Source organism: Myotis yumanensis, unplaced genomic scaffold, assembly GCF_028538775.1.
Source record: "Myotis yumanensis isolate MYYU_CA2020_CCGP unplaced genomic scaffold, mMyoYum1.0.hap1 SCAF_10, whole genome shotgun sequence".
NCBI lineage: Eukaryota > Metazoa > Chordata > Mammalia > Chiroptera > Vespertilionidae > Myotis > Myotis yumanensis.
Window position 1 is genome coordinate 76,515,643 of NW_027223761.1, and position 13,892 is coordinate 76,529,534.

The 13,892-nt window shown below is 44.6% G+C and overlaps 1 protein-coding gene across 6 annotated transcripts in view; it reads right to left on the reverse strand.

Annotated features, from left to right (window-relative positions):
- NCAM1 (neural cell adhesion molecule 1) overlaps nt 1-13,892 on the reverse strand; it is a 337,712-nt gene that overhangs the window by 41,114 nt on the left and 282,706 nt on the right. For 3 of the 6 annotated variants that reach the window (XM_070426025.1, XM_070426027.1, XM_070426029.1), the window contains exons 8-12: nt 10,594-10,736; nt 4,662-4,691; nt 1,212-1,362; nt 696-880; nt 240-336 (exon numbers count right to left, since the gene is read on the reverse strand). In XM_070426025.1, the coding sequence (XP_070282126.1) occupies nt 240-336; nt 696-880; nt 1,212-1,362; nt 4,662-4,691; nt 10,594-10,736 (606 nt within the window). The remainder of the gene's footprint in view (nt 1-239; nt 337-695; nt 881-1,211; nt 1,363-4,661; nt 4,692-10,593; nt 10,737-13,892) is intronic. The other 3 variants (XM_070426026.1, XM_070426028.1, XM_070426030.1) reach the window with 1 other exon arrangement.

The window sequence follows — 13,892 nt, forward strand, 5'->3', positions numbered from 1 at the left end:
CGGTTTCTGCTCAGTCTTGAAGTCTTGTTGCCTGTATCCTATCCTCCCTGCCTGCCTCCCCACACGATTCTCTCCCCACATGCTCCATGCCCCAATCCTCAAGTCTCCATTGCTCCCTGCTTCCTCCTCAGGCTTTGCTGACTCAGGGCCTCTCTTCTCACTTTCCTGGCACCACTCAAGGACACCAAATGGGCCAGCAAGGGTTTTAAAAAGGGGGTGCAGCCGTAAGGGGTGCTCACCTGCTTGGACAAGGATGAATTCCAGAGACTCCTGTCCAATGCGGTTCACTGCGGTGCAGTTGTAGTTTCCAAAATCATTTTCCGAGTCCGGGGTCACCTTGAAAGAGAAGGAGCTCTTGGTTTACATGCCCATGGGATGGTTACAGCCTCAGGCCCTTATTTATTGGATTAAATTAGCAAAAAATAGAAGTAGTAAAGCAGGAATCATTGGCTCCACCCAAGCCTTAAGCCAGAGAGGAGAACAGAGAAGGGGCTGTGGAAGAAGACACTCTGTCTTCCAGGCCCTGGGGTTGCCCAGGAGACACAGGGGAGGGGCTGAAGCCCGAGTTCTTCTCCAGCTGATGGCTCCCAGCTCAGGACATGCCAGAGAAGCAAGAAGGATTTTAGCGGCATTCAGGAGCCCATCTACAGTCAAACTGCCTTTTCCACCCTGCCGCTGGCCCGTGCCCCGCTCACCTCCAGGTAGCTGGCAGAGGGGCTGTTGTAGATCTTGATATTGCTGTAGTTGGAGCTTGGCAGCAGCTGACCATCTCGGAACCACGAGATTGTGGCACTGGGGTAGGCAAACACCTCGCAGGTGATGTTCACCTGGTTCCCCTCCCAGGTGTACACAGCCACGGGGCCCTGCAGCTTGGGGGCATCTGCAACGAGTGGCAATGACTGTCAGGAAGCCTTCCACTGTCATGGAGCCCTACAGATGCTGTCTCCTGGCACTGGGAGGGAGGTGTGCCCTGAAGCCGAGCTATGCCAGGGTATAGTAGAGGTCGGGGCTGTTCTGGCAATCCTGTGAGCTGACGGGAAGACAGAGGGCATGCAGCGGGTAAGAAGCCTGGGGATGGTGTGAGGAGGTGACCTGGGACCCAGGGAAAGAGATCGAAGCTTGCCAGCTGCAGGTCCTAGCTGCTCTTTTCCCCGTCCATCCCAACCGTCCACGGCCTCTCCCTCCCAGGTCTTTCCACAGTTATTCCTCACATTGCACTTCAAGGTACATGGACTGGGAGTCCTGGCCGATAGTGTTGCTGGCGGTGCAGATGTACTCTCCAGCGTCTGTGTACTGGATGCTCTTCAGGGTCAGGGAGGACACGCGGGCGTGGCTGCGCACCACCATGTGCCCATCCAGAGTCTGCCGGGAGGGAACAGGGAGTGTCAGAGCCCAGGGCAGGATGGGGGCTAGGAGACCAGGCCATCGCTTGTGTGACCAGTCTCACACCCTCTCCTCTCTCTGCCAGTGTCTAAGTCTCACTTTAGGTTCCAACTAGAGGGGGAGGCTGCAGAGAGCACCATGGGAACTTGGGTGTACCCCAAACAGAGATGGACTCAGTTTATGTCAAGCAGCCTAGCTGTGTGCCAAGACTGTGTGGCTCAAGGTCCCGATTTGTTTGGCACGTCTCAAATGGAAGCAAAGCCCTGAGCAGCAGATACTCCAGGAGAAACCACCTTGCCTCATGGGATTCTGGGAAACCTGTACTTCCCTCCTTTCCTCCCAGCAGTCCACCCATCTGCCAGTGCCACAATATGTGCACACTGGATGGGAAATCCAAGTGTTCCAAAATGCAAGAAGTTCTATAAGAAACCCATATTTATGCAGATGCCTCACTTTCCTAGATGCTTAAAAGTAAAATTATTTTATTTTTTAAAAAGCCCAACAACTCAGAAGTCAGGAGCTGCTGAGCTGGAAGGAAGGGTAACTGGGTCCCCTCTCCAGGGACAGTGGTACAGAGAGTCCCAGGTAGATCTGGGGTCCTTAACCCCATAGTCACCACCATTTTTTAGCCCTTGGTACTATAATCAGCTTTCTAAGTCTTCTGAATTACTGGTCAAAAAGGAAATAAGCACATGATCCCCAGGCAATGGGTCCTGGAATATCTCCCAGGGTGTCCCCCCTTGACACTGTAGGTGAATGGTTCCTGGTCTAGGAAATGTCTGGGCATTTGCCCAAGTTCAGATCCTCCAGAAGGTGGGTAATCTAAAGGAGTCTTACTCTTCAGAGGCTGGGCCACACTCTTATCTCTAGCATGCAGTATTCTGTAGAGATGGGTAGGTGAGTGGTCTGCATTTGTATGGCATCTGTTACCCAAGGGTTTGGGCCTCTAAAGAATGTTAACAACACCCGACTTCAGATTCTTTCAATGCGCTGGCTTGGAAGCCCCAAATCCAGAATTGCACATCACACAGCAGCCAGTCTGGGAAGCTCAAAAGCGAGGCAGCCCGGGCCTGTGAGCAGCCTCAGCAGCTCTGTCAAAGCTCTCCTTGTACCATCAGAAGTAGATTTAGTCCAGCTCAGCCACTTAAGCCCCATCACATTTCACAACCATTTCATGAAATGGTTATACTGACAGCTGTACTTTTTTCTCCCCTTTTAGCTGGTCTCTTTCCTCAATTTCACTATCTGGAAATCTTTCTAATTTAATGATGTCGACGGGCCAGTAGGTGGCCCTCCGTAAAGAATTCTTATTTTGCAGCGGCTCAGGAACAGGACTGATGATGGGATTATTTTAGGTGCCCAGTTCTCTCTCCAGGGGACACAGTTAGTGTGACTGGGCCCTTTGAAATGTTTACTCTGGCATCGGGACAAAGTCCGGGAGTGCCACCTACAGCCATGCAGACCAAACGTCGCACTGATAATTCAGGCTCGGGAGGAGAAAGCAGATGAATTCTGGGCAAGAAGGAGAAGATCATTATGACAAGAAGACCCTGTTTTGCAAGAGTATGAAGGGCAGTTATAATTAATCCTCTCATCGAAACATTTTTGTCTTTCTTCTTCCAGGTAAGAGTGTGAAGACTTTTCAGAGCTTACAGAATGGAATTGGCCAGAACCAAATCTGCCTTCTGGACTTACGGTCTTCATCTCTGAGTGAGACAAATAGGAGGGAACGGAACTTCTGAGCCCGACAGTGGCACTCATTTGAAAGTCAATGATGTCCAGAGCGAGATACTGCAGATAAGGACACTTCTGGAAAACGGAGTGAGGTGTTTGCTTTGCTGGGAACAAACCCATTACTTCCGCTTATGATAATAATTAACTTAACATCTTCTTAATGCTCCCTGATAAACCTCAGCTCCTCCAGGTCTAGGTCAAAAGGACGGGGGGAAGGTGTACAAGTCCAAGCAGAATGAGATCTGTAGCTGCTCAGAAGGAGCTGATAACTGACCCTTCTCTCCCTTCCCCAGTCCCAGTGGGTCCAGGACTTTGAAGCAATAAAACACCCAGCCCGTGACAGCACTGAGCGATTCCTGTGCCCCAGGAAGGAGCATTTCAGTGAGATGTGCACTGAACTGCAGCCCCTCTGACATGAGGAAGGTCTGAGGCAAAGAGAGCTGATAATGAACTGGAGCTGACGATGGCAATGTGTTCATGTGCAGAAACTAACATCGCGCCTGGGGACAGGCAGGCAGCTTCAAATATTAAACAGAATTACATATTTATAGCCGTGACCTGAACACATGAGTTACGTGTTCTGAATAATTATCATTTCCGAAAGGCTAAGAGGAGAGATAATACAACCTATAGGATTGCTCGCTAGATTCTATGTTTATAGCATTACAATACCAAAGTTTCATCTGGAGAAGAGACAAAGCTTTTTTTTTTCCCCATAAAATATTCATAGATTAGGTCCTTGAACCTCATCTAAACTATACTGGTTTTTATTTCACTATCTGTCACTCAGTTGCACAAATCAGGTAAAAAGGGATACTCATGACCATGAGCAGGAGCTTGGGGGTGTAACAATTAAAATCAAAAGATGAATAATTAGCCTCAATTTTCAAACTAAGTCCCAAATCACCCCAAATGAAGCAAGGAATCAGAGAAATTTCAAAGGCCAATGGCTACCGACTTTAAAAACAAACAAACACATAAAGCCATTTGTGCCAAATCATTCTAAGCTCATCAATTTAACACTGTGAAAGTAGCATAGACACATTTAACAGTTTGGGAGAACCAATGAGACATGTCATTTGCATTGCTTCAAGATGAGATGTGAAGTGATCATTTACCAAGACCAATCATTGTAAAATAAGCGAGCAACAAGATGAGTTGAGCTGGAAGGGAAAGGGCCAAGTGGGTTTCATGATCCGAAGCCACATCAACCAGGTGAGAGTAAAAAAAATTCACCATTTCATAGTGATGGGCCTGGGAATTGGGGGGATTTAAGTGTAATTACCTGGATGTGATTTTCCCAGCACCATCAAGAGACTAAAATCCAATCTTAGAAAACAATAAGGATTTGTTCACCCACTCCCAACACAGCTTGCTTGCTCACCCTAAAATGACACTATTGCTAAGTAACAGCTACCACTACTGACCTATTCTTTAATCTAAGTTACTAATTAGTTTAGCATGTCTGGTTGTTAACTATAATGGTGAGTTAAACCGCAATGCTTTCAAAACTAAAGACTGGCTAGTGGTCAGGTAAGCTATACCTCTTGCTTCTCTGGTCGAGTCCACGAAGCCTGGAGAGAACAAGATATAAAACACAACAAGAAAGCAGTAAAAGTTTACAACATTGCTTTAGAGAACTGGTGAATCACACTGCACTCCGTGCACATGCAGCTTCTTTCCAATTCAGAACTTTTCCAAGGCCCACTGTCCATGGTGTGCTTATCACCCAGCTTAACCAAGGACTTGGCTTATGTTCAGCTCCCTCCCACCTCACCCCCACCTTATGCACATTAGGCTGTATCATTCAAAGGTATAGGCCTCCCTCATCTCCAATAGACATACACACGGACACCAGCAGACATATTATAAGCTGCTCCTAGACCAGAATTTCTTAATGTCCCTCGTAATATTTGGTGACACTATTAGTTCTAACCATATAATCTATAGATACTTATAGAGTGAGCTTCCTCCTTTGGATTTTATAGGACAGCTTATCACAAATACACTTATGCCATTTTGTGCTCATGCATTTTATAACTCTGCATGCATACTATGAAAAATAAAATTTTTATTTAAAAAAAGGAACAACAACAAAAAAGCATAAGACACATTAGGAATAAGAGGTATGAAGTCTTTAAGACTACCAGTCAGGAAGCCTGAAGGATACCACACTGAATGCATGCAGGCTCCAGCAGGCTCCATCTTCAGCAAACACGGCACTCTAAAGAGTGAGCCATCTCAGGGACACAGAGGTTGGGTCTTTTTCTACCCACATCTATATTTAAAAAAAATTATCTGGCACTTGAGAATCTACTCTGTTTACAGTTTTTCTGTTTTCATATTGGGAGTCAGAGACATCATACCTGCATTGCTCTTTCTGTTGGGTGGCATGACTGGCCTGATTGTCCCTGGTGTTCAGATAGAAAAAGAATAGAGAAGATGCCAGACACAGCAATGCAACCCAGGGAATGCAAATGAGTTGGCAAACATTTAGTAGGGGTCCACTAAATGCAAGGAGCTCCTGTGAGATACGAGGATGAGAATGCTGGATTATGTCACATGAAGAAAGTGAGGACAGAGGAACATGCATAGACCAAAGAAGCAGTGGGCCAACATGTCAAATGTGGTTGCCGATTCCACATCACTTAGAAGCTGGTTTGTCACACACCAGGGCTGCTTGAACCAAGGTAGTTTTTTAGGAGTTATGTCTATGGAGTTGTTTGCTTTTCAGATCTGATTTTCTTGTGTCTCTCCCAAATTCTTATGGTTTTGTGGCATTTAGAATAAGCAGTTTCGAGTAATACAATTATTCTAGTTGCTTGACCTCCCAGTACGGGTGGAATGGTAGGCTATGCCTTGCCCCTGATAACTTGGTGAAGGCGTGTGGCCTGCTTTAAGACAATCTGATATGCAAAAACACAATAAAATAAATGAGAATATGACTAGTACTATTCCAAAAATTGTTAGCTCCATGTTTTTTTCATATTCATGTTTTATTACCTTACGAGTCTGCAGGAATATGTATATAAACTAAGGTGGAACATCCCTTCACTATTCTAAAGTATTTCCTGCTAGAAACTTGTCCACAGGCTGGATAAGCCAGCCTCTGGTTGCTCAATGCAGGTACCTTTTCCAATTTTAAAAGTGAACACCTACTTTGTATTGAATGAGGAATTCTTGGTGATAAAAAGTTTGCAGAGAATTTCAAAAGATCTCTCTTATTTGCGGGCTACTTGGGAAGCTCAAGATTCAAAGTTCATGAATGCTTTTCATTTTTTCTCCTTATCTCTTCTGATCTCAACTCTTCACCCCTCTCCTTTTCCTTAAACATTAAGGCTTCAGATGCTTTTATTCACCAGTTATTTCGAAGGCATGTTCAAGTAAGGACACTACGAATTTGTTCTGCCAGAGATAGATGATGCAAATTATCATCCCAAAGTTTCACCCAGAATGTAAATGGTACCTGGAATTTAGCTCCACTCAAGTACCCTGGCAATAGTTAAATGAGTCTGGTAGGAAGAGTAATGAAATGCTGTGAACACAATATGGACACACAAACTTTCTTTGTATCTGCATTATCAATGACCTCTGTACACACTGATCTAACTGACCCATTGTCATGTTCAAATATGTTTTGATTTTGGTCAACATAATAGTGAGCACTAAGAAATTAACTAACTTTCAGACAAATGATCTACCCTAATGGTATTAGCCCAGCTATTATCAGTTGTGGAGCGAGGCCAACTCAACCAGCTGAAGCTTAGCAGGTTGATAGTAATCTCCAATAAGTGACTGGACTAAACCCAGAGACAAGATCACAAATAGGGTGTGACATGCAAGTTCACTGTATTGTTTTTTTAATTTTAATTTTTTAATGAAGAAAAACAAGTATTTCATTAGAAAGTCACTAACTATGTGCCTATGGCTGGAAGCCTTTTCTCCTCTCTCCTCAGTGAAGCAAAAGACCAAGTTGCTTTAATTAGCTTATATTGTGACTAACTCTATTAAAAAGATCATTAAGCCTTCCAGGGAAGTCATTAAAGTCACAAGAGGGTACTGTGGAATTTGGTACTCTACCTTCTTAGCCAATGACCCAGAGGGAAGCCCTAGTGACATTCTACAGGCTCTATACTGGACCCTGTCCCAGTCAACATTTTTATCAGTAACCTGGACAAAGATATTTTAAGTAAGTGTTCATATAAGGTTGTAGCAATAGCCAATGCAAATGCTAGATGACAGTTGCATGGGGAAGACAACTCCATTGCCTGCCATTGGGTCTTGTGCTTGGGCTGGGGTCTCCACTGATTGTAGACCTCATTACTTTCAATATATAAATAAAATAGGGGAGCATGTGGATGGAAATTCCCTGGGCCCACAGACCTCTAAAGGATAGTTCTGATGAAAGCCATTCTTGACTGATTGGAAAGGTAAACTCAAATGGTTGTTCTCATGTCCAAGAGTGTTTGCACATGTGAAATCTTGGTAATCACATGATTAGAAGTGGCTACTGGTATTTAGGGGGGAGGAGATTCGGGTGCTACATATCTTGCAATATCATCCTTTATAGTCCCAGTAAAGGAAGAGTCTTCCCAAGTTTTCATTGTGACCCCATTGAGAAACATTGGGTTATAACCAACAAAATGCAATTTTTAACAAATAAAAATAAATTTCTGCATGATTGATTAAGCAATCAATTGCATAAGAACAGGATAGGAGGCATGTGGCTTAAATGCAGTTCACGGAAAAGAGACCTGAACATTTTAGTTGACCACAAGCTCAATACAAGGCAACAGGATGAGGAAACTGCTGAAGGTGCTAATACAACTCTAACTGCATTACAGCATCCAGATCAAGGGAGTAATAACCCATGGAAGTCTTCATCATTGACTCTGGGCACCACAAAATTTTAATGAAGTACCGGTGAGCTGATGCCATCTATTACGGGGCAACTGGTGAGGTAAAGAACAGACTGAAGAAAACTCGAGTAGCTGTTTTAAGAGCTCTCATACAAAGACTGGCTGCCAGAGGTGGGAAGGTTGAGAAGCAGACCTCCTGGTCATCAGCATTGAATGACTGCCCTGCAGAGGGCTGACAATGTCACCTTTCAGGCAGGGCTGAGTGACTGTCTGGCAGATACGTTAGAAAGCAGTGCCAGGTAAGACTAAATAAACTCAAAGAGTGGCTTCCTTCCAACCCTCTATGATCCAGGCATTTTATGTGATCTAATTCTCAGGAGCCTTCCTTACCTCGGCAGTTCAATACGATTGTCTATTCTTATCTGCTTAGCATAGCATCCTGATTTTAAAAAGAAAATTGTTTTCTTCCACTCCTACAATTCTGTGACTCTAATCATGCCGATACCTAATTACATATCATGCAACTTCAGATGGCGTTGCACATGAGAAGCAGCCACCAAAGTAAAAGTGAAGCTTACTATCTGGAGTCCAACCCCCCAGGAAGAGGCCACCTTTCTTTCTTAATTATTGGCTATCCGTGGTATGAAGCTGGACATTGCGCCTCTTTGATGTCAGTAGAGAATTAATATAAATGGCAGCTTTTCTGTAAGGGCTTCATTAGGTAGGTGTGCTCATCTGGCGTCACAGCACTGGCCAGCTTGGAGGACTTGTTCTCACATTGATTTACTCACGTTCCAGTAATGTCACGTCAAGCAAACCATTGTTGTTATGGTAAAACAACACCACCTATGTGGCAGGGTTTAAATAATTATCTCTGGTTGAGACAAAGGACCTACACTCACTGACAAGTGAGTATTCATTGGCTTGAGAAAGTCTCTGCTGAACACCTTTGGTCTCAGTATTTAGTGAGTGTGAGTGTATATTAGTACCTGGTTATTTGTTCTCATTCTGTGAAAATGAATTCACGGATACAAGCTAGAGAACCAAGCTATTAAAGGAGCTGAGGTAGGCAGAAATCTTAATAACTCTTCTGGTCTAGCTTAGCTATTGAGCTATTCCTAGAAAAGATGTAGAATTTAAAAGCATCGTTCATCTGGGATAGATGTTATCTCTGCCCTTCACCGAGGTCAAAGATATACACTGCGCCATTCTGGACAAATCTACTCTTAAGACTAATGTAGGAAAACCTGTCAGGCAGCGGTCCTGTGGTTTAAGCCCTGGAATGCAAGTTCAATCCACACAACACACATGATAGGAGCAGAAATCTGAGCTGAAGGTTTAACCCCAATGTTGATAAAGAAAGCATCAAGTAAACACCACATTTCTTACTCCAGTACAATATCAAACAGCATATGTGAGTTTCAAAAATACTTAGCAGTTCCTTCGTTGAGTTTTTGCTAAGTCGAATTCAACTCTGGAGGTAAAACTTGCGAAAAATAATTGGTTTTGGAATGGTATTTCTGTTCCTTTTGACTCAGCCTTGCTTTCTATTAGCGGGACAGAAATCAATTCCTCAAGTGCAGAATCCAAGTTTGGTTCTAGTGTCTCATACTCTCTCTTTCGGATGTACTTGAGTTTACCCTCTCTAAGAATTTCCTTTAGGGAGGCAGAAGAGTGAAGATCTATAATTTCTGACATTTTGGTCAATAAGTAATCCATTACAAATGCCCTTTGAATCGAAGGCCATTACTTCTGAGTAGGTGACAAAGCCCATTACTACAGGATATATGAGGTGAGACTGGAGAGGTGCCCTAAGATGGTTTAAGTAGCTTTAAAACCAAGCTTCTTTCCCCTCCTGCATTTGGCCCAGTCGGTAGCAAAGGGCTACACATTGTGGGGTCCCCTCAATTATTACATATTGTTCATAATAAAGACAGCTTTCTGGTGGCCTGTAAATCCACATGTTTTCAAGTGAAACCTCCCCAGTCGTTTGAATTTGTCACAGAGCTTGCTACGTTGTTCTTACACTCTCAGCGAATACACTGCAGAGCCTAGGGCAATCATCATCATGTGGAAACTGCTAATTATTTTTGCCTTTAGATCAACATGATATACAAATGTGATCGAGAATACAGGCAGACACAAAGGCAACCAAGCTTTTGTGCACATAGTGCATGTATAGCATGAGTATACAAAATACAAGGAGAAGAATTGACAGGCTTGTTCTGACCCTATAACTTCCAGGAGACATTTCCTGGGTGCTCCTGAGATGAGGATGAAATCACCTGGAGCACCAGGATGTCAGTTTGCCTTGTTCCTCACAGCCCCAAATCCTGGGTTTGAAAATCACTACCTTCTTCCTCCCCAGAGCGTCTACCTTGACCATACCCACTAACATCACCCCCCTGCCAATCTATGCAATGAACTGCACCTCTTCCATTGTCAGAGGATGTGGAGCAGGATGCATTCAGGTGGGGGGAGGAGGAGGCCACAGAACCTGGACTACAGTGACCATATCCCCCTTCTGGCTCACCGAGGAGAATTGGGCATTGGGCAGACTCAGTCCGCTTCGAGTCTGCGTGCCATGCCCTGAGACTCTTGGGCGGCGACATTATACCTTTTCTTCGCTGCTGATGTTTCGGGTGGAAGTTCTCCAGGTGATAGAGGGAATGGGGTCTCCCGAGGCTTCACAGGTAAGAGTGACCTGCTCCTCTAGTTCCATGGCGGTCTGGTTCTCTACATAAGTGATTTTGGGTTTTGCTGAAAAGACAAAACATTCCTGTAATTCCTGTAATGTTTATCAAACCTTCTCAGTGCCGCAGGTTTAAGTGGTAGCATGCACAACAAAGCTTATCTACTTCTAAGTATAGGCTGTACTCTATACTAAGCCTCAAGGGCTTACCACAAGGCAGGCACACGGCAACACCGCAGTGACTAATAAAAACAACACCCTGTGTAGTAAGAGAGCTAAGTGAGGGCAATGGATACAAGAGGCATGGAGCAGAGGAAGAGCCCTCCTCTGGTTGGCCTCTTGGTGGGGACACAGCTTTTGGGCTGGGTCATGAGATTTTCAGTAGGTGAAACTTTGGGGTGGAGACTGAGTCATTTCATGGGTAGAAAACTGGTTGAAGAAAAACAAAGAAGCAAGAATACATGACGAGAGGGTTGGGAAGAGAGTCACGTGTTTGTGTATCAAAGCAGAGCAGGCAATGCTGCATTTTGACAAAGAGTCTTGACCACCTGTTAATGTTCTTGCTTGAATTCTGTCCGGTGGCAGGTGGAGGCCACTGACTGTTTGATCAGAGGGATGAAAGTGGTCATTTGCATGACAAGAAGGTTAATCTAGAAAAAATTCAAGATGATTTAGCAGGAGAAAACCTTGAGGCGGGAAAACAATTTGGGAGCTCTGGCAGTGCCCCAGCTGTGATGTGACAGTTCTGATCTGGCCATGTCGGGGGACCCGAGGGGATGGATTTGAGAGAGATGCTAAAGAAAGGCTTTATGGGAAGTTGCAAGTGAGCAGGGGTAGGAGGGATGGCAAGAAACAAAAGAAGGAATGAGGAGGAGCCAGGCGATGCTGAGATTCGTAATGCCCAGGGAAGTTGTGTGGCATTAACTCAAGTACGGAAACGTGGTGGGTAACTCGGGTTGTGGAGTGGGCTGGGGTGGGAAGGAGATAAGTTGAGATGAGTTCATTTTCCAAATGTTTTGGGTAATGCAAGAAAGCACAAGCATTTCAAAGCTGAGTTAAATGTTAACACATTAGAGAAAATTGAATTTTCCCAATTTAAAACAATTATACTCTGAAACTGCTAAACCTTCCATAGAAAAGATAACACTGCACAAGTACAACTTATTTCACTAATAGAGAAAAGGCCAGGCTAGATAAACAAATAAAAAATAAGTAAATTAAAATTATGGCTAATTTTTGAAAGAACTGCATTTCCTCTATATTCAGATTCACCCAGTAACCCCATGTAGGCTAACAAACTACTGCCTACATACAGCCTCCAAATTGAGGCCCTTGATTCTGCTTTAATAAACAGAAAATAACGATAGAGCTGTGCATTTTCTATGGAAAATATCTGCTTCTATATAAAACTACCACATAGTTCAAATATTCTCCTGAAGTTAATCTGTACTAACAGCCAGCTTAGCGAATCCTTTATTGCCCGCCAGCACATGGGCTCATCGCAGTCCAATGTGGCCCAAGGATCATGCATTTGAATCCATGGAGCCCATGAATAAGGTCTTCCTCTAGGAAGGCTTTGTGTGTACCTTGATAAATAGGACTTTGAGAAAGGCCACAGCTCATATTGGATGCAGTAAGTGTTAAGTGCTGTTGAGAAGGAGGTTTAGTGCTAAAATCACAGATTGAGAAGTTAAAAAAAATCAGCCAGACAACTGAATTCACTAAAACTGAACTTTTTTTTTTTTTGCAGGGGGTTGCGGGGGATGTTGAAGGCAGTTTTTGGAATTTCTGGCCTCTTGAAACCTAGTCAGATGCTGTGATCTAGACAGTGTTTGCTGACCTTCTCCTGACCCCAGGGCTTGATCCTGGTGGACAAAGGTTAACAGAAGGTGAAGGACAAGTTAAGGTCTATTAACAATATTTGGTTTTGGTGGCTCCATTTCGCAGATGGTTATACAGGGTGCACCATATAAGTCTCTAGAAAAAGGAAAACTATGTTCTTATTAAAAACATTATTAACAATGACTAATTTTGCACGGTCTACAGAGGCTGTTGGAAGGAAGGAAGCGTCCACTGATGACTTAGCATCTCTGCACTCCAGAAGCAGGGCTATTGTCAGAACTAACTGCAGGCTGAGAATGCTGCCTTGGAAATAGAATAGTGATATAAGTCATTGTCCAGATTGGACCACACCAGGGAGTGGAAAGGCGTGCTCTGATCATTACATTGGGAAAGTGGGCAAGCCGGGCAGGTGCAGTGTTTCTTCATTCTGCGCACTGGCATCCAGAGGCATCTGTCCAGGTTTTATCTACACGGGCCCTTGCACCATCTTAATTCACCTCTGTTGTGGGCCCTTGACTTTGGATCCCTGTTCTATTCTCCACCTGCCCCATGGGACCTAATACCCTAGACTGTGCCATTGCCCCTGTCTCTGTGGACCTTCCTGTGAGCACCCCTGATCTCCTCTTCCAGCATGTCCACAGCTCTGCACTCTGCCACTGTGGGCCAGCCTTGTCTACTCCCACCCCAACCCAGGCTTCTGCAAGCCCAGTCCAAGGACTGTGGGGTCCTGCTTCTGTGAACTGAGACATTGGACCAGGTGCACCTTCCTTCAACTTATTTGTCCTTTGCTGTAACTCACAAGGTCTGCTTTGGTCCTTAGGGGCCAGCTAAGCAAAGCTTCTGCCACTGATGAACTCGCCTGAGCCCTCAGCAGCATGAGATCTTAAGAGCATTCATATGAGCATAACAAGAATCTGTGGGGAAAAATACTCCTTCAGAAGGGCCCACAGGGAGGAGCAATGGAAATTCACTTCCAAATTTAAAGAAAAGAGGATGCAACTACTTAGTAAAAAGAGCATCTGGCTGATAACTAGGGCGCTGCACACTAGAACGTTTCCCTTTCTTAGGAAAATGATGTCAGTCAGGTGCAATCATGGCAGACCCTAATTAGATGTGTCCTTACCATACTAATTGCCACCCCTTCTTGATCCACAGGAGTGCTGAGCGCTTCTTTATTGTCTAAGCTACAGGTTTCTTTGCTCTCCTATCTCATTGCTGCGGACTCGGATGCCACTAGGGAGCCTGCCCCATTTCTCCCCTGGTGCTAGTCCCAGATTGCAAACCTGAGGGGAAGGACAGTGAGAAAAAGGGTGAAAGAAAGATGCAGCCCAAACTAGCTGGCCTCTCCCAACCTGGTTCTCTGGCCCTAGTACCAATCTCCT